The sequence below is a fragment of the Kogia breviceps genome, chromosome 12 (assembly GCF_026419965.1).
Source record: "Kogia breviceps isolate mKogBre1 chromosome 12, mKogBre1 haplotype 1, whole genome shotgun sequence".
In the NCBI taxonomy this organism is placed as follows: Eukaryota; Metazoa; Chordata; class Mammalia; order Artiodactyla; family Physeteridae; genus Kogia; species Kogia breviceps.
This window is the reverse complement of record NC_081321.1, coordinates 36,088,263-36,115,580: the sequence shown is the minus strand read 5'-3', so window position 1 is coordinate 36,115,580 and position 27,318 is coordinate 36,088,263. Positions and strand designations below refer to the sequence as shown.

Genomic DNA, 27,318 nt, shown 5'->3' with positions numbered 1-27,318 from the left:
CATGGCTGCTGAGCCTGCGCGTCTGGAGCCTGTGCTCCGCAACGGGAGAGGCCACAGCAGTGAGAGGCCCACGTATCAAAAAAAAAAAAAAAAAAAAAAGAGAGAGAGACCTTGTCATTTTACTAATGAAATGTTACACTATTTGGAATTTTCTTCAAAATGACCCAGTAGGAGGTAGAGCTAAACAAGAAATAACAGTGACTAGGAGTTTATAATGTTTGGAGCTGGGTGACAGACATAGTAGGCAGACTTGCTGTACTATTCTCTCTGCTTTTATATATGTTTGAAATTTCCCTTAATAAAATGTAAAAAGAAATGAAAATTCTTCAGTGTTTTAAAACTCTCACTTTTAAGGTTAAGAGGCTTTCCCCAAGTTCAGGTGGACGGGCACTGAGATTTCACAGAAAGAACAGGCACCTGGCTCCAGGGCCACCGGGGGCTACCTTGACCCTCCTCTTCTCTTCACCCTCCACATCCAACCCATAACCACGTCCTGTCAATCCGAATCCCCAAACACTTCTGCATCTGCTCCCACGATCTCTCATCTGGCTCATGCTACTAGCCTCCTACCAGCTCGCCCTGCTTCCTGTGCCCCCTGTAAACCATTCTCCACATTATCTTTGCAAAATGTAAGCGAGATAAAATTACTCGAATGCTTAAAATATTACAACAGTTTCTCACTGCACTTGTCTACACTCCTTTCCATGCTCCTGACACCCTTCTAACCTTGTGTCTCATCTTTCTCTTTCTCCTTAGCACTGGTTTCCACAATTTCCTCAAACTTGCCAAGTGTTTTTGTGCCTCTGGGCCACTGTACCAGCTGCCTCTCTTCCTAGAATGACTTTTTCCAGATCCTCAAAGTACTGGCTCCTTTTCACTAGACAAATCTCAGCTCACATGCCACCTACTCAAAGATAACTTTCTAGACTCACTTCACTCCACCCGTCCCCATCTTATCACTGTGTTATTTTCTTCATTTCAATCAGAAATTTTGTTCACTTATTTGCTTATTTTTGTTTGTTTAGTTGTTCTTGATCTACCTCTCTCCAGTAGCTTTGCCCAAACAACATAAGCTTCTGGAAAGTAGCTGACATTGGTGCTTTCAGAACACAAATGCTGAACTAGACATTATATTCATATGCTGATGGAAATGGTACCTAACAGCAGATACAGGAAAGCAGTGAAAATTGGTATCTCTTACCATACAATTTAAGCTAAATCTAATAGTTACTCCTGTTTAATGAAGAATTTGGTGGGTATTTGGTCCCAGTTCCTTGGAGGTAACCTCAAATGCCTTGGAATTTCCCAAAGTAGGAATGACTTTGTTATTCATGGTGGACCCTAGATGGTTTGTGCTAATGAGATGACTCAGGATGGAGACTGGCCATGCCAGAAAGACCAACCATGTGACTGGAGCCACGTGATATTGCAGGACCAACAGGAGAAGAAGGGGCTGGAGATTGAGCCACGTGGGCAATGACTCGCTCAATCATGCCTAGGTAATGAAGACTCAATGAAAACTCTGCTCAATGAAGCTCAGGGCTGCAGGTGAATTCCACTGGTTAGCAGTGCTCTGGGAGGACCGTCACATTTAGACGCCACGAGGGGAACCCTGAGCCCTTCTCATCGGAGTGCTCACTACAACTCACCTGATAAGATCCAAGGGCTGCTTTTTGTATATGCTTCGAGGATGAGCCCATTCCCTGTACAGAAGGTAGCGTTCATTGGGGCAGCTGAGGTCCTCTGACGGACTGCTGAAGTCGCACTGGGAAGCAGAAGCAAACAAATGAGCATCACGATTGCCACGTGTTCATGTGTTCTGTTGATTACATGTGGTACTAACACTTCACAGTCATTTGTAAATAAGGGGTCCTTATTTGCTGGAAGGGATGAAAATACCATGTAATTTTTAGTAATTCTCAACCAGGAGTAATACTTATCCCTGGAGGACCATTTGCGAATGTGGGTGGAAAGGAATGCTTCGTTGTTAGAATCCTGGGGACCACCACCGGTACTTGGTGAGAGCCCTGAAGATGCTTAATGTCCTGTAAATGGGCCAGTCCTAAACAATGAAAAACTGGGCTGCTTAAGGGCCCAAACTGCTACAGTGGAGGAACACCTGAGAGTCCAGCCCCTCCTTGGACACCTGGGGAAACCAGGGCCTTGGCTGGTTAGTGGCAGGGTCAGTTCTAAAACCCAGGCTTTTTGCCCCGCAATTCAGCTGTTATTCTGTGACCACACATAGAATATAAACAACAAAAAAGCCTGACATGATGTTATACATTTAGCTTGTTCAAGAAACCAAACTTCCTGCTTCTGCTTAAATTCAACCTGACTCACTTTCCTTCCACCTCTACTAGAACCAGAAACACCTGCTCTGCCACTTTCTAGTTGGACGACCTCGTGAGAGTCATTTAGCCTCTCGACTCATCAATTTCCTCATCAATAAAATGCGGATCATAATAACAGCTACCTCATAGAGCTGTTAAGAGGATCAATTCATCCATGTCAATGTTACAGTGCTCCCTGGCATATAACAAGTACTATATATCTGTCACCTATTTTCATAATTACTGACAGATGTTATTATCAACCAGAAAAATATTAGTATTAAAGCCTTAACATGGGTCCTGACCTCCTCTTACTTCCTTTCCAAATACAACACAAGATCATCCCTTAGCCTGGACATGGGACTAGTGCAGTTACAAGAGGCTTTAGGGGAAAAGAACTGGGGTAGATGTCAACTGAATATTTATAGAACCTTGGCATCTCATATTAATAATCATGATGGCTGGGCTTCCCTGGTGGCGCAGTGGTTGAGAGTCCGCCTGCCGATGCAGGGGACGCGGGTTCGTGCCCCGGTCCGGGAAGATCCCACATGCCGCGGAGCGGCTGGGCCCGTGAGCCATGGCCGCTGAGCCTGCGCGTCCGGAGCCTGTGCTCCGCAACGGGAGAGGCCCCAACAGTGAGAGGCCTGCGTACCGAAAAAAAAAAAAAAAAAAAAAAAAAAAAAATCATGATGGCTACTTGCAAGTGTCCCCAAAGTTCATGTCATGCTCTCACTGCTAATTTTGCTCAGGCACAAATATAAAGCACATGGACTGTAGGGCTGGACTGTTGGGTTGGGTCTCTTAGCCAGGAAGCTCAGCTTCTGCTTCTCCACCCAGCTCCCTGTTCTCTATTTATGCCTGTGTATGAAGAAGCTATTTATTGTCCTAGTTTTATTACCTTATACAGTACATTTCAATATTGTCTTTATCTACAAATACATGTATTACACAGTAGCAATTATCAGTCTCAGTCTTTGCTTTCTTTGGTCTTAGAGAGTCAGATAAATTGACAGCGAATATAACAGAGTAACAGTGCAATACAATATAGTATTTTATTTTAATGACAGAATTTATTTTAAAAGCTTAGATATAATATCCTTGCGTTTATGGGATCATTAAGGGTCTAAAGCAGTCACATTTTAAAAATTTCATTTCATGAGTGATGTTACCAGCTAGAGAAGTGCTCCTGAATTTGAGGAGTTGCTGTCATCTCAGTACACAGTCCTTGAAAAATGTCAACATCGTGTCCAAAAATGTCAATATCGCCATCGTGACAAGAACCCTGACAAGACGCCGGTTTAAAAGCCCCGTGATATTCCAGGGCACAGTTTGAAAATGGTATTTCAGAGGGGAAAAAGCCTGTATTACAGAAAATGATAAATGAAATGGTCTGACATGTATTTTTCTTACAAAGAACCAATACTTTTCTGGTTGATAATAATATGTCAGTAATTATGAAAACAGCTGACAGATATATAGTACTTATTATATGCCAGGCACTGTTCTAACGTTGACGTGGATTAATTGATCCTCATAACCAGGGGTATCCAACCCCTGAGCCACGGACTGGTATCAGTCCATGGCCTGTTAGGAACCTGGCTACACAGCAGGAGGTGAGTGGCCAGCGAGCAAGGGAAGCTTCATCTGTATTTACAGCTGCTCCCCATCGCTCGCATTATCACCTGAGCTCCGCCTCCTGTCAGATCAGCAGTGGCATTAGATTCCCGTAGGAGCGCGAACATTACCGTGAACTGCGTATGCGAGGGATCTAGGATGCACGCTCCTTACGAGAATCTAACGCCTGATGATCTGAGGTGGAGCTGAGGCGCTGATGCTAGCACCGGGGAGTGGCTGCAAATACAGATCATCATTAGCAGAGAGGTTTGACTGCACAGACACCATAATAAGTCAACTGCTTGCAGACTCATATCAAAACCCTATCAGTGAGTGGCAAGTGAAAAGAAGCTCAGGTCTCCCACTGATTCTGCATTATGGTGAGTTGTATAATTATTTTATTATGTATTACAAAGTAATAATAATAGAAATAAAGTGCACAGTAAATGTAATGTGGTTGAATTATCCCTAAACCATCCCCGCCCCCCCCCATGCGTGTAAATATTGTCTTCCATGAAACCGGTCCCCAGTGCCAAAAAGGCTGGGGACTGCTACTCATAACAACTCTATGAGGTAGGTACCATTATTACCCCCATTTTATTGTTGAGGAAATTGATGAACAGAGAGGCTAAATGACTTTCACAGGATCATCCAGCTAGAACGTGGCACAGCAGGTAGTTCAGCCTGAGTCTATGCTCTTAACTGCTAATCTACACACTCCACACATTAACTATGGGTAAGCTACTGTTCATTCCTTTGTTCATTCATTCATTCATTGACTCCTTCATTCACTTATTTAAACTGAGGGGCTTCCCTGTGCCTGGGATTTAGCATTAAACAATACAACATGGTTCCTGCCCTAAAGGAGCTTGTAGTCTTGCAATATATTGTCTTCATTTTACCAAGGAAGAAACAAGGTCAAGAAGTTAGCCCTTCCCTACTAACACTGGAGTACACATTAGATATTTTATTTCATTTTTGCTGTTTGACTTACATCATGGAGAGGGAAAGCTGCCTTGTAGATCCCAGAGCTTACGAGTTTGTTAATCCCAAACTTTTTAACGTTGTCCCTTACTTGATACTTGATCCGAGAAAGAATGAAGTAAACCTAAAAAGATTTCAAAATAGAGTGTGTGTTTTACACAGTGTCACTAACCAATCATTGTTTACTATCCTAACAGGAATCTGTAGGCATATTTCTTTTCTTTTCTTTCTTTTTTTTGGGGGCAGCTTTTAAAAACCAAACCAAACCAGCCAAACTAAACCACTAATCATCCAACAGCAGGCTCTAAATCACCCAACGACAGCAGCTAAATTGGGTTTAGACTTACAATGCGGCTTCTGGTGGCTGGATTGAAGAATGTATCTCTATCTTGAATGTAGAAGTCATTCATGCGGTTCTTCTCAAACGGGGCAGTGAAAAACTCTTGCTCTGGCTTGATGATACTTTCATCCACTTGGAGGACTTTGGTAAACCAATTGAAATTATCAAAGGCTGAGGACCGGGTTTTCAGATCATTGGGTTTCAGAGGCAATTTGATGTGCATTATCTCAGCATATGTACATAGCACTTCCCATGGGGCATGTACTTTTACAAATACAAGCTTGTGATCCAAAAGCTATATTGGAAGAATGAGAACACAAACCAGAAAACCAAACCAACTATTTTCACAGTTTTAAAACACAGATTTTTTTTTTTATGTTGCATAGTTCTTTCATAAAATTACATATATTTTAGATGAATAAAAGCAAACCTGTTAATTTTCAGTCCAAATTAGTAACTAAACATAAAAACACTAGACTAGTCACTGCAGTGTTATTGTAATAACAATTTTTTAAATTTCTTAAACCTAGAAGACGACTGTTTATTATATAACTGTTCAATGTCATGTTACATGGCCATTAAAAAGAATTTAAAAGAATTATATTTATTGATATAGAAATGCATTTACTATATAATAAAGGGAAAAACGCAAATTTAAAAATTGTGAAATAATAATTTTCCTTTCTGGAAGGGAAAAAAATGTATACATCTGAGCAAAAAAAATGTTTAGAAGAACTGTAAGATTATTTATGGATAATTAAGGTACAGATTCCACTATTCCTACATTTTCTATTTATTTATTTTTTTTTTGGTAAACTACTCTTTGCATAATGAAAAATATCTTCAAAAAGGTTCTTGAATAAATACATTTATATGGATTTATGATTACATTCTTTGACTATTAAAAAAGATCTGCTGGCTTTTATGAGAAACACATGTATATCCTATAATGCAGATTTTGATCGACTCCCTTCCCAGCTTACAGCTAAGGTATGGCTGGGGTTACACATTTTGAATGCCATCCCAGCATCCCGAGTGACATGGGGGTTCCCAGCAGCAACGGGCAGCCAGCGGCTGGGAAGGGTCTTACACTTACCGATCTGGTTGCTTCTAGCTGCAGGCCGTCACAGATGAGGTTCGATTCATATGCACGTCTTTTCCTCTGTCAAAAGAAATTGAAAAATACGTTAGGCCTTCAGTTTTACCAAGGGAACAAAACGTTGTTTGTTTTCTTTATAAAAAAATAAGCAACAAACCAATTTGAACCTGATGAAGAGGCATATTTGCTCAAAAGAGCACAGAAGCAACGAAGGTGTTCTGGCTATTGGTGACTTGTGGGTTTGGATTCCTCAGATGGAATGTTGTGAAGAATAACTGGATTCTCTTGGCACTCTGAAAGACCCTTGGTTGTCCCTGTGAGTTTATGGCCCTTCGAGGTACATAAAGTCTCTGGCTTTGGCACAATTCCAAGGACCATTTTTTTGCCTAATGAGAGGTTTTGCACGCAAATAGAGTTTTTGGAGTCCCATTCACTGATGTCACTTACCAGAGTTATAGTCCAGATCTGACAGTCTACACTATTAAAATTTTGTTTCTATACCAGACATTCAAAGTTGTTTTGGAAGTGTATATTTCATCTTCGCACGCCTTGACCAAATTCAATTTTAAAATCACAGACAATTTTGGCAAAATGCAAATAAATGTTTGTCTCTGCAAGAATGAAATGTTTCTGAAGCTATAAGTAACACCTAAATCTACAAAACTAATTAATTGATACTATATCTGTCCATATTACACAACCATTTGAAAAGATACAGGATACACCTTATTTATTGATATTAAGTTCTATCTGGCTAGGCTTTTGCTAAGCTGTGTCCTAACTTGTAAGGGAAGCATGTAAAGGTAGAGACTCATTTGACCTTTGAAAAGAATGCTTTTGATGATGAAGGAGTTATGCTGCTTTATGAAAAGAAGAAAATGGGTGGACACAGGGGTTAACCACACAGGGTCAGAAACCAGCCTGCCTGGGTTCAAATCTGATGCCACTACCTATTAGCTCTTTGACCCTTGGCAGGAAACCTAAACTCCCTGGCCTCATTCTCCTCATCTGTAGAATGGAGAAAACTTCACTGGCTTCCTTCTGGGGTTCTCATGAGGATTATATGATCTAAACCACATAAACTAGAATTTCCATCTTTAGTAATCACAAGAGGTGCATCGGACCAATTCTCCCACTGAAGACAACTGAAAAAGCTGCATTAATTTCTGTTTTTAACTTCAACATTTAACAAGATAGAGAGGAATTACTGGGCCATTGTCTGGGGCATCCAGTGGGTCAGACAGTCAGAGCACTCTGCCCGGGGAGCAACACTCAAGACTTGCCAGCTGTGAATGGGCAGAGGGGGTGCTGAGCTGCTGGGCTACAGACAGTGCCTAGAACATGAAAAGCGCCTAATAAATGTAAAGTAGGTGCTGTATGTAAAAGGTCAAAGGTGAAAAAATGCACCTAGCATTTGACTAAATGTGAGTCCCAGTGGAATCCCTAACATATTTTGTGGAAGTATTAGAATATTGCTTTATTTTCGTATATTTAATGTCTAGTTATATAGTACTTACTGTGCCAGACACTGTTCTAAGAGCTTTACAAATATAACACATTTAACTATTTGTTACAACTTAAGCATAGAATAGTCACTTAGAGAAAAACCATCAAGTGTTATAAATGAACAAGCCAAACTTGCCTAGAAAAGCCCAGTGAGGTGAGAGCCGGGGGGGGTGGTGGTGGCTGGAGGTGCTGCTTTCCCATTCTGTCCCCAGCAGCTGGCTGTCCACTCTGCTCCCCCATGATTTCCATCCATTCTCCCACCCCCCATCTCTGGAATCTACCCTGCTATGTTTCTCAGCCCTCTCCACCCCACACCTACCATATCCCCAATGTCAACTGGGAAGCTGGTTCAGGCCCACCCTGCTTTGTACCCAAGCAGAATTTCTTCACCTTAGACCCGAATCCTTATATTGTGATTCCTGCATGGCAGCCCAGTCCTTGCTCCTGATGGCTTCTTTCTTTACTACCGTGTAAAAGCTTTTCTGATCCTTCAAACAACGCTTGACAAAGTGCTTGGCAGGAGTATATGCCCAGTATGTGTTTGTTGAAAGAATATACTCAACAAACACGTATTAATTTGTTCTACAAACATTTCCTGAGAGTATCCTTCAGAGTGCTGAAGATTCAAAGAAGAATTTGAAATAGTCTGCTGTAGAGGAACTACAGAGAAACTCAGCGTTCAGTGACCTAGAATTTTCCCCAATACAGAAGGACTGCAACATTCATTCATGGGTCTACGGCACTGTAATAGACATCTGTCATTCTTTTTGGCCACTCAACATTTTAACTCCCACCAGAGCCCACGTCCCCTACAGCAGATAAAAACAGGAACACTCCTGTTCCTTGTCTCCCATGAAGTTCAGCTACTGGCACATGAGCTAGGCGCTATTAATCAGACCACCCACTCTAGACTCTGAGTCAGAAGCTAGAGATGCAAAGAAGTCAGGCCACGCAGAACCCGTTCTGGGGTAGCTGGGAGAGCGGATATCTGTTCCAGAGACAGCAGTGACAGAAGTTTTGGCAGGAGCTTTTGGGGAGTACTGCTGGCCAGCGGCGCCAGAAGCAGCTCTGGGTCCCGGGGAGCAACCACGCTTTCTCCCAGACCAGCTGTGTAGTGGGATTTGGGGCATCGCCTCTGGCAGTCTCGTCTCCAGGCTTGTTTGTCCAAGCCTTCCAATGAACCTGTGAGCCCCCTAACATTCTTCTGATAAACCCTTTGTCTGCTTAAATTAGAGCTCATTTCTGTTGCCAGGAAGAATCCTAAAGGAGTAACCATGAACTAGGGAAAACCTGTTAGCCTAAAACCGAAATCACTGTGCAGTGGAGGGAGGGGTGTTCTGTGTAGACCGGACACTCTGATTTCCTCTCTTTCCAGGGAGATGACTCAGCCTGAGGTTGTACAAGGGGCAACCCAGATCATCTCACTAGCAGGTCATAAGCAGAATCCAACTGTCTTCTGTATCCTCTAGGAGTCAGGAATAATTTCAGTTAGGACGTGAAGGCTCGGACCCAAGGATTTTAGCTCTTATGAACAAACGTCCTTCTAGTTAGAAGACTAGGAGAATCATTCAAAAGAGGGGCTTCTCCTGTGGCTTAATGGGTGTGTGAACAATGAAGTGCTGGTAGCGAGAAACCACATAACTGCGTTAACTGGCTTTACTGGAATTCCACGGCTCCCATCACAGGCCGCCGTGAGCCACAGCTGTCTCCTTCCTTGCCCCCCTCCTCCACTGGGGAGCGATTCCAAACTTTGAAGGTGCTGCTTGCATTCCACACCTCACTCCCAGACTCCGCAAGTGCCATCGCCCCCTTCCTTAGACAAATGCAGCCGCTCACGCAAAGTCCTGCACTTGCCTTTCTCTCTACCTCTCATAGGTGGACACCGTCTCTCTTCCGGTGTCAGGAGATTACTCCCTTTTTCCTATCTTTCCTGAGCTTGCTTCGGCAATATCTTTTCTTCTCTTCAGTCCTTATCTTCATTGCTCTTAGCCAACAAACACCTTAAATGTTTCCCATCTTTAAGAATATGAAATCCTGCCTCAGTCCTGGCTGCTCTTCAGTTACCGTTGCCGCCCCTAGAGATGCTTGTCTTTTAATCTTGATATCCTTAGCACTTAGAGCGGGCCTAAAGTAGAATAAACAAGCGATAAATGTCTGGTGAAAGAATGAATGAGTTGAGTGGATGGTGGGTGGATGGTTGCCTGTTATGTGGGGATTGACTGAGGAATACAAATCACTGCAGTGTAGCAACTGGGCTCCTCTTCCCTGAGGGGCTCCCTACTCCCAAGTGCTCCATGAACTTTTACTTACGGGCATTATGGAACATGACAGAGAAGGACAGATACAGTTTAATTCTGGAGTGTGCTAGCACCAGATAGCTCTGGGGCATCCAGAACAGGAAGAGGCTTCCTGACCCCTACGAGTCTGAATTATGAGATGACAAAAGGGGGCCAGTTCAGAGAACCTGGAAGGAACCGGCCCCATGAGAGGTCAGTTCTGTCATCACACATACCAAACACAGACTACTCCTGTCTCGGTTGTATCAGCTGCATCAACTGTGATGGTGACAAGCCACATAGTGCGAGTTAGACATAGTTCCTCCTCTGAGGGATTTCTAGTTGAGGTCATGACTCCTTATCACCTTCATAGGACTCTATCCTCTCGACTTTAGTCTACCAATTGCCCCTTAGCTCTCGTAGTATTGGTCTTCCTTTTACTCCTGGGCACAATGGTTAAGATTCCGAGTGAAAATTCAAATCCTGGTTCTGCGATTTGCTAGCTCTGTGATGTTGGGCAAATAAACTCTGCAAGTATCGGTGGCTTCATCTCAAAGGTGGTAAAGGAAATAGCTTCATCTTGAGGGTTTTTTTGTTTTTGTTTTTAAGGATTAAATGTGATCATGGGTATAAAGTCCTCAGCATGAGGCTTGACACACAAGCTCTGTAGACGTGTCAGCCATCATTACCTTCTTTCTCTGCTTTCAAATATGCTCAACCTCCTTTATTCCTTAAAAAAAAAAAAAATCCTCTCTGCCCTGTAAGCCTTAGAGGTTGACCTCTTTTATTTAATATCAAACATCAGAACAAAAATAAGCAACCCCAATCACCTGGCTTCCACAATGTGCACCCAGTGACATCTTAATCCCTCTAATGGGATACCACTGACACCATTTTACCAGAACTCCAGGAAATGGATCTTAAATATGAGTCATTTAGCCCTCCCTCTTCTTGACTCTTTATACCACTACATTGTCCTGGTCCTCAGACTACTTTCTTTGATATCTGATGGATGTATATCCTTTTCATTCTCTGAAGAAAGCATTAATATTGTTAAAATGGTCATACTACTCAAAGCAATCTACAGACTTAAGGCAATCCCTATCAAAATACCCATGACATTTTTCACAGAACTAGAACAAATAATCCTGAAATTTATATGGAACCACAAAAGACCCAAAATTGCCAAAGCAATCCTGAGAAAAAAGAATGAAGCTGCAGGTATAACCCTTCCAGACTTCAGACTATGCTACAAAGCTACAGTAATCAACACAACAAGGTATTGGCTCAGAAACAGACACATAGATCAATGGAACAGAATAGAGAGCCCACAAATAAAACCATGCACTTATGGTCAATTAATCTATGACAAAGAAGGCAAGAATACACAATGGAGAAGACAGTGTCTTCAACAACTGGTGCTGGGAAAGCTGGACAGCTACATGTAAAACAATGAAATTAGAACATCCCCTCATACAATACACAACAATAAACTCAAAATGGTTTAAAGACCTAAATATAAGATATGACACCATAAAACTCCTATAAGTGAATATAGGCAAAACATTCTTCGACATAAATCACAGCAATATCTTCTTAGATCAGTCTCTCAAGGCAAAAGAAATGAAAGCAAAAATAAACAAATGGGACCTAATCAAACTTAAAAGCTTTTGTACAGCAAAGGACACATCAATGAAAGGAGAAGACAACCTATGGAATGGGAGGAAATATTTGCAAACAATGAGACAAACAAGGGGCTAATATCCAAAATATATAAACAGCTCATACAACTCAATATCAAAAAAAGAAAAAAAAACAAACAACCTGATTTAAAAATGGGCAGAAGATCTGAACATTTTTGCAAAGAAGACATACAGATGGCTAACAGGCACATGAAAAGATGTTCAACATCACTAATTATTAGAGAAATGCTAATCAACATTACAACGAAATATTATCTCACACCTGTCAGAATGGCTATCTTTAAAAAGTCAACAAATAACAAATGCTGGCAAAGATGTGGAGAAAAGGAAACCCTTGTACACTGCTGGTAGGAATGTAAATTGGTACAGCCACTAGGGAAGCCAATATGGAGTTTCCTCAAAAAACTAAAAATACAACTGCTATATTATCTAGCAATTTCACTCCTGGGTATATACTGGGAAAAATCAAAAATTCTGAAAAGATACATGCACCCCAATGTTCATAGCAGCACTGTTTATAATAGCCAAGACATGGAAGCAACCCAACGACTGGCTTAAAGAAGATGTGATACATACACAGATGCATGCACACACACAGGATGGAATATTACTCAGCCATAAAAAGAATGAAATACTGCCATTTGCAGCAACATGGATAGACTGAGAGATTATTAGGCTTAGTGAAATAAGACACACAGAGAAAGACAAATACTATATGATAGCATTTATATGTGGAATCTAAAATATAATACAAATCAATGTACATACAAAACAGAAACAGATTATTTCAAATTGTTGGATACTTAGGTTGTTTCTAATTTTTCACAATTATGAAGGTGCATGTAATTTTAATTTCTTTAATATGTACTGCTGTACTGCCACAGAGAAAAGTTGTACTAATTTATCCTATTTTAGTTCTTATTTGGTTCTTTACAAAGAACTCCTGCGAAATTTACCTAATATCTCTAGATAATTGGTAGACCTTGGAGTTGGTTTATAATGCCCTCTATTTTACCACTAACTATAAATACTTAAATAGTTGAATCAAGGATAGAACATTTTTATTTGCTTAAACATGTGAATATGTCTCCTTGGTGTTACTTTGATAAGACAGTTCTTGTTATTTCCCTTTGGCATGGCAATTCACAAAGAACTAGTGGAATATTTTAAAAATTGATCAAACAAGTTTCCTTGGTTTGTCAGGTAGCTAAAGTAAATTAGCATATGTGCTATATTTGTCAAACAGGCACCTATCAGGAGAAGCCTGCTTACTTAAGAAAAGGTTGATTAAATGTATTTAATATGAAATCATCAGCTTTACTGCTCTGTAGAATTTACACTTGGATAAGTCACAGTGTTTTTTTCTTTTTTTTTTTAAATAGATCTTTATTGGAGTATAATTGCTTCATAATACTGTGTTAGTTTCTGTTGTACAACAAAGTGAATCAGCCATATGCATACATATATCCCCATATCCCCTCTCTCTTGAGCATCCCTACCATCCTCCCTATCCCACCCCCTAGGTCATCACAAAGCACAGAGCTGATCTCCCTGTGCTATGCTGCCGCTTCCCACTAGCTAACTGTTTTACATTCGGTAGTGTATATATGTCAGTGCTACTCTCCCGGTAGTGTAAATATGTCAGTGCTACTCTCCCAATTTGTCCCAGCTTCCCCACCCCCATGTCCCCAAGTCCGTTCTCTATGTCTGCGTCTTTATTCCCGCCCTGCCACTAGGTTCATCAGTACCATTTTTCTTTTTAGATTCCATATATATGCGTTAGCATACGGTATTTATTTTCTCTTTCTGACTTACTTCACTCTGTATGACAGACTCTAGGTCCATCTACCTCACTACAAATAACTCAATTTCATTTCTTTTTATGGCTGAGTAATACTCCATTGTATATATGTACCACATCTTCTTTACCCATTCATCAGTCAATGGACACTTAGGTTGCTTCCATGTCCTGGCTATTGTAAACAGTGCTGCAATGAACATTGTGGTACATGTCTCTTTTTAAATTATGGTTTTCTCAGGGTATATGCCCAGTAATGGGATTGCTGGGTCATATGGTAGTTCTATTTTTAGTTTTTTAAGGAACCTCCATACTGTTCTCCATAGTGGTTCTATCAATTTACATTCTCACCAACAGTGCAGGAGGGTTCCTTTTTCACCACACCCTTTCCAGTATTTACTATTTCTAGATTTTTTTGATAATGGCCATTCTGACCGGTGTGAGGTGATACCTCATTGTGGTTTTGATTTGCATTTCTCTAACAATTAGTGATGCTGAGAAGCCTTGCATGTGCCTCTTAGCCATCTGTATGTCTTCTTTGGTGAAATGTCTATTTAGGTCTTCCACCCATTTTTAAATTGAATTGTTTGTTTTTTTGATATTGAGCTCTATGAGCTGTTTGTATATTTTGGAGATTAATCCTTTGTCCATTGTTTCATCTGCAAATATTTTCTCCCATTCTGAGGATTGTCTTTTCATCTTGTTTATGGTTTCCTTTGCTGTGCAAAAGCTTTGAAGTTTAATTAGGTCCCATTCCTTTATTTTTGTTTTTATTTCCATTACTCTAGGAGATGGGTCAAAAAAGATCTTGCTGTGGTTTATGTCAAAGAGTGTAACAGTGTTCTTGACATTAAAAAAAATTAGGGTAGAGCTGTATTCCATGTTAAAAATGAAAGAAAATTAATATTGCATATTGCCTGACATAGCCATTGCTCAATAAATATTTGTTGAATAAATGAATATCTGAGGCCACACAATTTTTAGCTAAAAATTATCTATGTGCCTTATTGGAACTCTTACATGTAAGAACCTAAACCTATGTTTATAGTCTATGATGTGTATTTGGCAGCACAAAATGACTAAACCACACTCACTGGCTCTGAAAAAAGCCCAGCCATATACTAGATGGTGCTGTAAGTTCCTCTGTCTCTAGGGGAGCAAATTCATTGGGACTGTAACCAGGATCTTTTTTTTTTTTTTTTTTTTAACCTACTTCTAGCAAATCCAAAGTGACTGTAATCATTGAGGACTTATGGACATCACAAAAAGATGCATATGATTCTACTACTGTCAGTGGAGAATGGTACTGCAGGTTTTAAGTAGAGAAGGACAAGAGCACTTATCCCACCCCAGAAACTGGAATTTTATTCATACCTCTTTTGAGATGTTAATAAAGCTGTCAGAGAAATAAAGAATAAAGCAATCAGAATCACAAAGGACAGGCTGGCATAATTAAGGCAGCTTTCTGTCCCCTAAGCACCTGAGGTTACACATTTCATTTGGCTTAATAAAGTCATTGTTGGGAAGGACTTGCTTTTGAATTATACAGTAATAATACTGATTTTAAACACCAATTTTTACCATTTGCTTTATGTCACCTAGATTTTATGCATAAAAAGTGGGGTTTGCAATGTCTAAGAAGTAAGATTACTAAATACACTGTGATGATAATAAATCAGCATAAACCAGTAGGGATTAATGAAATATATGAATAGATTAATTTCAAATATTCTCCCAGCTTTGTTAGGAAAAATACTGATGGTGTCATCATTGTATTTTTGAACCTGTCAATCTTTGTTACGCCTATGAAGATGGATGAGAAATAAGCCAAAGGTACTTAATTTGTGCAAAAAAACTATTCTCATTACTCAAAGTGCTTCTTATTACTTACATATCATGTGCACAAGAAGGTCTGGTAAGCAGGAATAAATTATTTAATCGGGACTTAATTTATATTCACGTGTTGGTGATAAAACATTGAACGCTAGTGGACCGACCGATCTGATGAGGGATTTACTCAAGTAGGCGACGTATGTTCACGAGGGACAGAAAACAGATGAGCATCCTAAATGGTAAGCATAGAAAGGAAGTGAAAATTTACCTGAAGCTTATTTCTAACTTTTCTTTTTAAATTAACATTTTTGGTGTAATTACAAAAATAAACAAATGGTAACTTAGAAAACATACATTTTCTGAGAAGGAAAAAAAATCATGTTATCAATCCACTAAGATAACTACTGTAAACACTTCAGGGCAATGTTTTCCAAACTAAGCTACCTGTTTATATGAACAACCTGGAGTGCTTGCTTAAAATGCAGATTCTAGGGCCCCTCTCCTGGAGGCTCTGGCTCAGTACGCACAGGATGGGGCCTGGATAATTTAGTTTTAACAAGCAAAGCAGATGACTCTTATCATCAGACAAGTTTATACGATTTTTTTAGGACACATCTTTTCTGTGCATATAAGCAGCTTTCTTTTATGATTATTTATCCCCTTCAAGCCTGAGAATTTGGTATAGTTGATTCTTCCCAACCCTTCACCCTTTTACAGACGACCCTTTAAAAAAGTGAGACACAGGTGACTGTTGGGACCAGGGCAAATGACAGCTTCATTCGAAACTAACTCAGAAGGACTCATCGGGAAAAGGATTTTCTCTTGTCCACATCTTTCTGAGATGAAATGGGATAATCAGATTTTACTTTTCAGGATTTCACTGTCTTGTTTGTCTGTTTTTAAGGATTGAGCCCAAGGACACTTCCCATTTTGGAAATAAGAATCAAGATTCGGATTCACTGCTCTTGTGCTGAGTACTCAAAAATAAAACCAAATATGCTTATACCAGCAACACATCTTGTAGTTGTAATTTGAAACTGCTGATTCTAATTTAATTTATTCCTTTTAACCTACAATCTTAGTTTAAGCAAGTAGGGTGTAAAGGAAGGAGATAAAAATATGAAGAGCTCCCTGCTTTAGTCTAAAATTTTAAGGACTTAAAGCTAAACCTGATTTCATATCCGAAAACAAAAGACAGAACACCTACCAAAAGTTATCTGAGAAGGTAAGACCACCCAACACTGGTTGCCATCATCACTTAACCTAGCCTAATATTTTTCATGGACTATTTGTAGCAAATATGTCATTACCAGGAAGTTTTTAATATTATTCTGATTCTTCATAATCCCCTTCTGCCATCCCTTTATTTTTTCAATTTGGAGAGTGTACGGCAACATTAAGTCGACTCAATCATGCCTTCCCCTTTAGGAGGCTCCACGGGACAAATTTCCATCTGGGGGATCTTTAGACCAGAAAGATTGTATTTCTTTTGAACAACCAGTTTTGTTTTTATTGTGTTGAAACTTTAAACCATGCTAACATCCTCTATTTTCTCTGGCTACTAGGAAACTCAGAGGCAAATTTGCAGAGGAACTCTTAACTTCTGAACAGGACCTTATGGTTAATAATAAATCATTTTGTTTATTACTTTGACACATGGCTTCATTTTATTTTTCTGGCTTTTACATTTCTGTCACCTTGATTTCCTCATCTATATTTTTGGTATATTCTGTAAGTGACCTCAAATACTTTTTAATGAATTATAAATAAACTACATTAATGTAGTATTAGCATAAGCAGGAAGCTAATGACTATAAAAATTATACATTGCATGTTAAAGCCAATAGTGAATGATGTTTGAGTTATCTATACTGTTAGTTATCATCTTATTAACCACAAATAATCATATACTTAATGCATATACGAATTACTGATAAATAAAGCAATGTGATCACCTTGATACACAAAAAAAGCATTCGACAAATTTTAAAACCCAATTATAAAAACTCACAGCAACCTAGGGAACTCCTTTAACTTTTTAAAAGAAAACTACCAAAAATTTATAGTAAATGTGATATTTAATGGTGAAATTTTAGAACCATCTGCATCAAAATCATGAATACAGTGGTGACTACTATGTGTTACTGGTTTTATTCAAGAGGTCCTAGCCATATCACTTGGACAAGAAAAAGAATGAAGTATAAAGAAAGGTACAGCAAAACTGTCACTTGTAGACAATATGGTCTTCTTGTGAGAAAACTTAAAACAAGCATTAGAAACTATTAGAACTAAAAAGTTTATCAAGGTAACTAGATACAACTTAAAAAAACCAATAGACGTCTTTTTTAACACACACAATAATCAATCACAAACTGCAATTTAAAATGTCTGACAACAGCAACCAAAATTTAATATAATAGCTAATAAAATGTATAAGATCCTCATAGATATTATTATAAAACTTTACTAAAGTATGTTAAAACCTCAATAAATGGAGTGACGTACTGTGTTCAACAAATTAGAACTTTTTGACGAACTTTTAACCATTTGCAAAGAGATCTCATTTAGCTTCTGGGTAGAGATCCAGCCTCATGATAAGTCATCTAAAACAAGGGATAACAGTTTTAAAAGCTCAAAGGGGGCTTCCCTGGTGGCACAGTCGTTAAGAATCCGCCTGCCAATGTAGGGTACAGGGGTTCGAGCCCCGGTCCAGGAAGATCCCACATGCCACAGAGCAACTAGGCCCATGCGCCACAACTACTGAGCCTGTGCTCTACAGCTCACCACCCACACTGAAGCCCAGATGTCTAGAGCCTGTGCTCCACAACAAGAGAAGCCACTGCAATGAGAAGCCTGCGCACCACAACAAGGAGCAGCCCACCGCTCACTGCAATTAGAGAAAGCCCGCACACAGCAAGGAAGACCCAATGCAGCCAAACATAATAAATAAATAAAATAAATAATTTTTTTTTAAAAAAGCTCAAAGGATCTGTAACCAATTAGTCAGTTGTCTCACATAATTTGAAAGTTTGGGTATAATTTAATTCAACACTCATTTTTTGGAAAATTTCTTATTCTGTAGTCTCCACTGGCCAGATCCACTAAAGAATTCTTAAGATCAGATATACAATACAAACTTATACTTCCATATATAAACTTTTCATCACCTTCAAGGAAATAAACTTTTAGGAATGGATTCTGCTGATAAAAAAGTAAATATCAATAAATAATAACACATTCAGGATTTCTTATACTGTTATTGTGCTATCTAGACCTTTCTACCCTCTTTACCATCACCTGCATTATACCATTACTTGGTCATAAACACATCTGTTTGAAGGGAGGCCAAGTGTCAGACAAAATGAAATTCAGAATAGATCAGTTCTGCCACTGGTTAGCAGTCTTGGATAAAGGAAATGGAAGAGAGCATGACTAACAAAACTGAGCAGAAGAGTTCGAGAAATACATGGGAATTTGTTTTATTTAAAATATTTTTGCTCTTCACAACATAGAGCAAACCTATTTATATATATTTAATCATGTGCTGTGCCAGACATTGCTGGCTGCCTATTCAACAGCCAGTCTCCCTTCTTCATTACTGAGAAAAGCCCGATGGTTTGTCAGATAGTGGGTGATCAGGTGATTCAAGAGAGGAAAGCCTAGTCTTGATTAGTCTGTGCTAATGATGGTAATTCCATTCATCTTGCCAGTAGTTGGTTTAGGAATAGACCTGTGATAGACAGTCAACAGTAAAAGGAAGAGGGGCGCTTTCTTCCCCCTTCAAAAGGACCATGAGAAAGGGCATTCCCTCTTTCTGCCTCTGGATGTCTGGAAATGCAGCAAACATCATGTAACAAAGTGAAGACAGTTTAAGAACAGCCAACATTTGAGGATGGCAGGGCGGAAGGATGAAATGAACCTCAATTCCTGATGACCTCATTAAGCCAATAAATTACCTAACTCAGAAATGCTCCTATGTCTGGGCTATTTCTTAAATGAGAGAATTATTATTTCCTTTTATTATTATTTCCTAGAGCACGGGCTCTAGGTGTGTGGGCTTCAGTGTGGCTGGTGAGCTGTAGAGCACAGGCTCAGTAGTTGTGGCGCACGGCCTAGTTGCTCTGTGGCATGTGGGATCTTCCCGGACCGGGGCTTGAACCCCTGTACCCTGCATTGGCAGGAGGATTCTTAACCACTGTGCCACCAGGGAAGCCCCCTTTGAGCTTTTAGCATTTGAGCCATTCTGAGTTTGATTTTCCTGTTACTTGCAGTTAAAAAAAAAAAATTCAAACTGATTCTGTGCCACGGACAGCAGTACTAGCTAAGCGAACACTTATTATTGGAACAACTTATGACCAACCTCATGTGTAATCTAAACGTAAATGGTTTATGCTTTTTAAAGGGAGGTGTGAAGTTCTGAGGTATTTTCACTAATATAAGGGGACAAAGTTACATGATATTTGGAGGTTTGGTGTAGAAAAATAATTTCTATTTTGCTCATGTGCAGATGCAGCCTTTTGCTCTTCTATGTTTTGAATACTCATAGCCCTATCAGTTCTATCTTTCTCCACCTCTAAACAAGAATTTAACAATACTTTTTAGATCAGCCCCTGGCAAAGTCAACCTTGGTGTTGTTTTAGGAAATCAATATGATTTAGACATACTTTTTCTTTTCCCTCTCAAAGAAAGAAGAATTTTGAAATTGCCTTTCCTTGGCGTTATGTTAAATCCTGATGATGGAACGTGCAAATGATTTTCCAATTAATAAAAATGTGATTCCAAAGCTGAGCTTTGAATTCTAAATTAAGTAATATGTATAAACAGAGACTCAAAACACTTCAAAGCACAGCAGATAAAAGCCAACATCATGGTGTATCAAGCCATGAGTTCAGGAATTGCCAAAATTAATGATGATTTTTTTTTCTCTTGATTTATGAGAGTTACTCCAGGACCTACGCTTCTGTGTAAAGCAAATGCTGACCTTATTAATAATGTAAGAGGCTCTAGGACTCCTCTACCATGGCAGAGAAGCTGTTGTTTAAAACTAGAACTGTTTCCTCTATACTTTAATGGATTAGATTTGTTTAACTTACTTTATATAGTACTCAATTCTGTTCCATTGGCATATGGATGCCTAATACATATTTGATGATGGTGACCATGACTGCACAGAAGACATAGTGTCCACAGGAAAATGATAAAATACTGTAAGCTAGTTTCCTCTAGTGATAAAATTATATAAAAACAGGAGAGTGATGCCTTTTCATACCAGTGCATTTAAGAAAACCCCAAATAAAAGGTAAGGTATAAGAATTAACATCTATTTAATTTAATTGTTTTATTTAATCCTAACCATAATCCTCTGGACTAGGTACTGGGCTTCCCATTTTCCTAAATCTAAGATGTCATTGGTTGTATAGTGAGCCAGTATTTTATGTACCAATAAGAAAAAATGCAGCCAATGAAATTATGATACACCTTTTTTAAGGTGTACCCTGATTTCAGAGATGTCAAAATGTAAAAATAATCGGCATTTCAAAAATAATAAAAAAAAATACGATTCTGATAAGAAAATTCATCCAAGTCACACAGCCAGTTGGTAGCTGTGGCAAAGACAAGCTGCTGTCCACCAAAAACTCATGTTCACCGTCCACAGCATGGAGTTCCTACTGAGAAATGGCTCTCCGGCCAGAAACTATGCTTTCCACCTTCCAGAGTTCTGACCAGTATAAAGTGAACACAACTGCTATAGTCAGTTCCAGTCCAAAGAGGTAAAGAAGCACGAGTACTTTCTTCATTCTCTCTGTCATCCCATCTAGCATTTATTGATGCTCAAGATGATCAGAAACTACCTGTTGAAAATGGCAAAGCCTCTGTGTCAGCCTGGGCTCCTGAATGACTGCAAGGAACAAAGCCCTGCCTGTACCCCCAAACCACTGTGCCAAATAGGGATGCCACATTTGTTTGACACGAGCAACAAGTAAACTTTTATTTTATTAAAGCCTCTGTAATCCGAGGCTACTGTCACCTCAACTAGAATTATTTCACGCAATACAGTGGCAGAATTAGAATTTGAATGTCAGGGTCCAAGAGCACAGGTTCGAGATTCAAGACAAGAGTTTGAACCATAGCTCCATCAGTTCTTACACTAGAGTCCATGAACTTGGGCAGTCATGTAACCTATGGATCAAGTTTGTCATCCAGAATGGTATGAAAATAAAGGCACCTCACAGACTGTTCTCAGGATTAAATGAGAAAATGCAGGCAAAATGCATGGACCATCCATGAGTTAGCACTCCCTGAATGCTGGTGGTTATTACACTTGCTGTCATTGTTAATCATTAGCTCCCTCTCATACCTAGTCGCAAATCACCAAGTTTGTTTTTAATGTAAATCTCTTCTACAGATAGAAAGTGCCATTCCTCTGAAGAAAGTCTGCCTTCAGCTTAAGAGCCTGAGGAAGTTTCTGTTCCAAACTTTAAAAACAAATTCTTTTTCTCTTACCATGCCTTGAGGGAACGATGAACAGAGAAAATATGAAGGTATGTTTGTTGTATGATACTTCAAACACCAAGTTTCACTTTATTTTTTCATTTCACAATATTATAAGGAATAAAAAGAAAATAGGATAAAAAAACTTACCCTTTGTTTTTCATTTGAACCCTTTTTATTGGTCTCTTTTCTACTTTCATCTTCATACACTAGAACAAAGTCAATTCTTCGCTGACCATCACTAAAAAAGAGGGAGTCAGTTTTTCCATTAAATTCTTCCTGTGCGGATAGAAAAATAAATTTTAATACAGGGTTTTGAAAACTGCCAATTTATAAGTGTTTATTTTCTAGCTTTAATAGATACATCAGTATGCTTACAGAGAAGGAGAAATAAATCCATAACTAGTTACTTGACCAAGAGGGCACGGTCACATGATCTTTGCAAGCATAGTCTGTTCTTGGTGAAAGAAGTCCTTGAATTGAGCAGGTTAGCATTATTCTACAAATGTAGGGGAAAATATCAGCATTCTGAATGTAACACAGTTATCCCAGAATTATTCCCAGCTGGATGAGCAAAAGGAGTATCAAGTTTGGAAATGAACACAGTAACCAGAGAAGCCTATCTAAGGACCAAAGTTCATTTAACAAGAGTAAAAAATCTAAGACAAAGCAGTGTTTATGAACATCTCATCCTACCTTTGCCATATTTTCTAACCTTTTCATCAATTTTCATGACTTCTCTCTGAACCTCATCACTTTATACAAAGTATCATTTTATAACCTTAAACAAATGCCAGAAAATGCTTTGATACACACAAAAGATACACTGGTCGTTGGTATTTGTCCCCAAATCCACACAAGATACCCCCTCACTCCTAGCAAAAAATAAGCAAACAAACAAAAATCCCAGAAACAAGAACAAATAAATGAGCCTTTAATTTAGAGCTTAAAAGCCTTATGGCGTAAAAACGAAGTCATAACGGCAGAACACAGACCTAATACAGTTTAAAACAATCTCTATTACCTTATGGATTTGGATAGAATTGTTTTAATTTGCTCTGAGGAAAGGCTTGAGTTTGTGTTTCTCAAACAGCTGGTCAGACTGCTTATGTGAATGTTGTTTAAGAACTGGAATATTTTTTTTAACTGACAAGTAATACTTTTCAATTTTTCATTTTTTTCCATTAAAAGTCATGGGGAGGTTGCATTTTGCAGTCATTTGGTAGAACCCCTTAATCATTAAATGTGAGGAATTATTCTCTTCATTCAGTACCAGTTAGTACTACACAAATCACCTTATTTTACCGCCACCAGTTTCCCATTTTCTTCACACTTTTGAGAAGATGTATTTTTTTGCTAAACATATACAAACTGATACTTGTCCCTCCTTTCCTCTTTTCTACAACAGAGCAGCTAAACAGTGTGACTTGGCCTGAGACCTTTCCCAGCCAGGACGCTGAGGGGCCAGAAAAACAGACACATCAGTGTCCCAGGCCGAGACTACCACCCAATTCTTTTATTTCCAATTTCAGCTCTTTAAAACCAGTAAACTTTAAGAGTATTGAAAGCTCTACAAGACACAGAAAACAGGCTTATGGTTACCAAAGGGGAAAGGGTGGGGGGGATAAATTAGGACTTTGGGAGTAACATATACACACTACTATATATAAAATAGATAACCAACAAAGACCTACTGTATAGCACAGGGAACTCTACTCAGGATTTTATAACAACCTATAAAGGAAAAGAATCTGAAAAAGAACATATATCACTGAATCACTGTGCTGTACATTTGAAAATAACACAACACGGTAAATCAACTATATTTCGATTTAAAATAATTAATTAATTAATTTTAAAATACATTTTTTTAAAAGTTATACAAAAATGCTAAGGCCTGTCATTTTCATTTCGGCCATGGAGTTCTTGAGGCCCCTGTCTTCGATTTCTCTTCCCTTCAGTGAAGATGTTACTATTGGTGACGACCTGGGCAGTTGCTAGAGGAAAACCATGTGTAGAGGAAAAAACTATGAGGCAGAGGGGAAGTGGAGTAAGGTGGAATATAGTCACGAAAACCTGGTCATTGTTACAGACGTCTGAAACGTGTACAAAGCAGCTTGCTCTCTGGAGCCCACATTCTGCTGCCTTTCTTTGGTGGCGTCCGACAGGAGCTCACTGAAGTCATATTCTGCAGAATGAGGCCTGGAATGAGAACCACATCTGCACATGGCTCCAGGCATTCCTCCCCACACAGCCCTTGCACAGCCACACGGGTTGGCAGCAAGCTCCCAGATAATCTGGTCTGTATGCACGTCTCTCCTGTATGATAGAAGACCATGGCCCTTTGTCGGAGGAAAACGCCACTGGCTTGGCAAGAGCTGTCTGTATGAAATAACTAGGTCAGACTCTCATATGGTATTATTAGAATGCAAAGCCGGGGGAAAGAGTGCCAACCTCGTACGGCTGTGAAATCCACGTTTCCCATCTCCTGGCAGAAAACATTCCACTAGGTGACTGGGAGGAGAAGGGAGAAACAAAACGCTGGGCTAGAAAGAATATCTAACAAACAAGGGAACTAGCCCAAATAGAAAAGACTCAACTATGAACAAAACAGTACTGCTTGGGGCCGGGGGGAGGTCGGGGGGAGGCTGGATTTTTCAGTTATAAGTTCCACTGTAGGCCTGACTCAACCAACAGGTATTGAAATGACAAAAAATCTAAAAACAAATTTAAAAAAAATCCTCTTCTAAAGTTTTGAAGTAAAGTTTTAATAGTTTCCTAGGATAAATATTGATAATCTTCTTCAAAATGACTGATTATTCAGAGATGGATTATTCTAGTCCTTACCTCTCAAAATCTACTCAAAATTTCATCCTTAGTCTTTTCTACCAAGTCAAATGGCACCAAGATGAAATACAAAAAAAACCCTGAAACTCAATCTTTCCTGTGCAGTAGCTTAAGTTTAAAAACACTTTAGGAGATGGTTAAAAATTTATCAGGTCAAATCAGTTTAGAGATTGGAGCTTACCTATGGTTACTGACTTCCCCACTAGGAAACTTATTAACTCTTATACTCATCAGGGTAACTTACGTTACCCTGAGGGTCTTAGGCAAATGTCTTTAATGCCAAGGAACTAAGCAGAGTCTCTAGCTGTTAATACTTCTTTCTTCCTGGAAAAAAAATTTCTAATTACAGTTTAGAGTCTATAATATGTTTTATTTGTTCACAGCCATTGCCCTCTCTGGTTCCGAGGACACTAGATTCCACCAATTTAGCATCCATTTACTCATTTGCAGCAATCTGACCCAAAGCTGTACTTAAAGACTGCAGTGGTTAAAAAGACTATCCGTGCTCACTTGTCATTATATCAAAATAAACAAGAACAATGCTGCCAACCACTGCAGAAGAGTGGCCTGACCAACTGTGTCTTCACCTGTTGGCTTTGACATTTCACACCTGGGAAGAGAGACATGCTTGGTCTGAGCAAGGGGAGGTCTGAGAAATAAGCTCCTGGCAGAGCAGTGCAGGAGAGAAGGAGTAAGAAAGGTTGGGTGTAATGGACCCAAGTGATGTTTTCCAGGTCTCCCTGCTCTCAGCTGACTTCTTTCCTCCTTCTATTTGTAGGGCATCTCCTTCAACAAAAGAGCCCAAAGGGCTCTTTTAACCAAATCAGGATAAAAATGCAAGCAGCAAAATTACGCTGCCAGAATTTGTGGATTCAACCAACGTCAGACTAAAAAAAAAATTACAGAAAGTTCCAAAAAGCAAAGCTTGAATTTGCCATGAGCCAACAACTATTCACATGACATTTACATTGTATTCACAACTATGTACACTGTACTAGCCTTTACATTGTACTAGGTAGTATAAGTAGTCTAGAGATGATCAAAGGACATGGGAGGATGTGTAGACATTATATGCAAATACTACACCATCTTATATAAGGGACTTGAGCATCCAAAGATTTTGGTAACTGCCCTGTGAATACCAAGGGATGACTGAAATTACTTGGTAGGAAAACTTCTCATAAGTTATCTGGATTTTCCTTGAACAGGAGCTTTGGGTACATGAAGGGTCACATGATGATTACATGATGGTGAGGCTTATCTTCTGGGTGGAGAAAGAAGGGCTAGGGAAAGAGAGGATCTGGGGAAGCAGCTGCCTGGGTGTAACTGCTCCATGGCATTTAGGTCAGTGGAGATGAGCAGCCCATCTCACTAAGCACCCTCCTGGAATCCCTGGCGTCAGCACTTGGTGAGTCCAGGAAAGAACTTGCTGCTCAACATGTGTCCAAACTCACACTTCTCAAGTGTCCTCAAATAAACAAAATATGTCCTCAAATAAACCCTGCAAAATCAAGATTGGAAGTCCCATTTCACAATAGAGGCATCTACTCCTAGAGTTTAAAATGCAAATTTTAAATGATTTGTCCAAGATCTGGATACAAAGCAATCAGTTTGGGATCTTTGCTCAAACTCTCGTTTATGTGTAAGGATGCTGGAAACTTGCCTTGGACAGCAAGTGATATTATTTGATTGTATCAGATTTAAAAATTCTAGAGAATTTCCAAACAGTTTATTCCTGTCCTGTTAAGGCTGTCATTTACTATGAGATTAGAGAGTATTCCAGGCTTATTTGGATTAATGGTCTCAACCTCTACAGAAAACAGGACACAAAAAGTCTTATTGTCTAACAAAGATAGTTGAGGAATTACACTATGAAAAATAAACAATATCAAAACACTCCCATAATTAAAGAGCAACTGATATGTGAATGTGGAAAACACATGTGTCTCTCTGCAGTCTTTAAGACTAGCAAAACAAAGTAGTTAATTCCAGGAAAAACACAACAGGAAAAAAAAAAAACTTTAATTATAGCAAAACACTGAAGTGAAAATATAGGATTTTCTATTTTCAGTAAACCTTGAATCCCGTATATCGCAAGTTTTAGGGAAACAAAAGTTAGAAGCAAGAGACTTTATGTAAAGATTTAGATCCCATGAAATATAGAACATAATGAAAATTTATTTATATGCCATGCAGTTATAAATGAGATATATTCTGGTGTTTTCCCTAACTGTAGCAGAGTCCAGGCAGGTTCAAGGCGTAAGAGATAGCGGAACATTTTTTTCTTTATAAAGTGTGCAAGATTAACTGCAAGGGATAGCAGAGACTACATCAATTTTTATTCCTTTTATTCAGATCACCTCCTCGGCCTGTAAGAACACTTGATAGTGAGAACATGCAAAGTACAAAGAAAAATGCCAAGAACTGCAGGCATGGAAGGCTGAAGGCTGAAGGTAGAAAGATTACTATTATGAGAAGCAGGGGTGGGAGAAAAGG

The 27,318-nt window shown here is 39.2% G+C and overlaps 1 protein-coding gene across 9 annotated transcripts in view; it reads right to left on the bottom strand.

The window, feature by feature from the left end:
* ANO6 (anoctamin 6) overlaps positions 1 to 27,318 on the bottom strand; it is a 203,784-nt gene that overhangs the window by 69,404 nt on the left and 107,062 nt on the right. For 7 of the 9 annotated variants that reach the window (XM_059081599.2, XM_059081597.2, XM_067009134.1 and 4 more), the window contains 5 exons: positions 22,126 to 22,254; positions 6,365 to 6,430; positions 5,276 to 5,563; positions 4,939 to 5,052; positions 1,650 to 1,765 (listed from right to left, as the gene is read on the bottom strand). In XM_059081599.2, the coding sequence (XP_058937582.1) occupies positions 1,650 to 1,765; positions 4,939 to 5,052; positions 5,276 to 5,563; positions 6,365 to 6,430; positions 22,126 to 22,254 (713 nt within the window). The remainder of the gene's footprint in view (positions 1 to 1,649; positions 1,766 to 4,938; positions 5,053 to 5,275; positions 5,564 to 6,364; positions 6,431 to 22,125; positions 22,255 to 27,318) is intronic. The other 2 variants (XM_059081595.2, XM_067009137.1) reach the window with 1 other exon arrangement.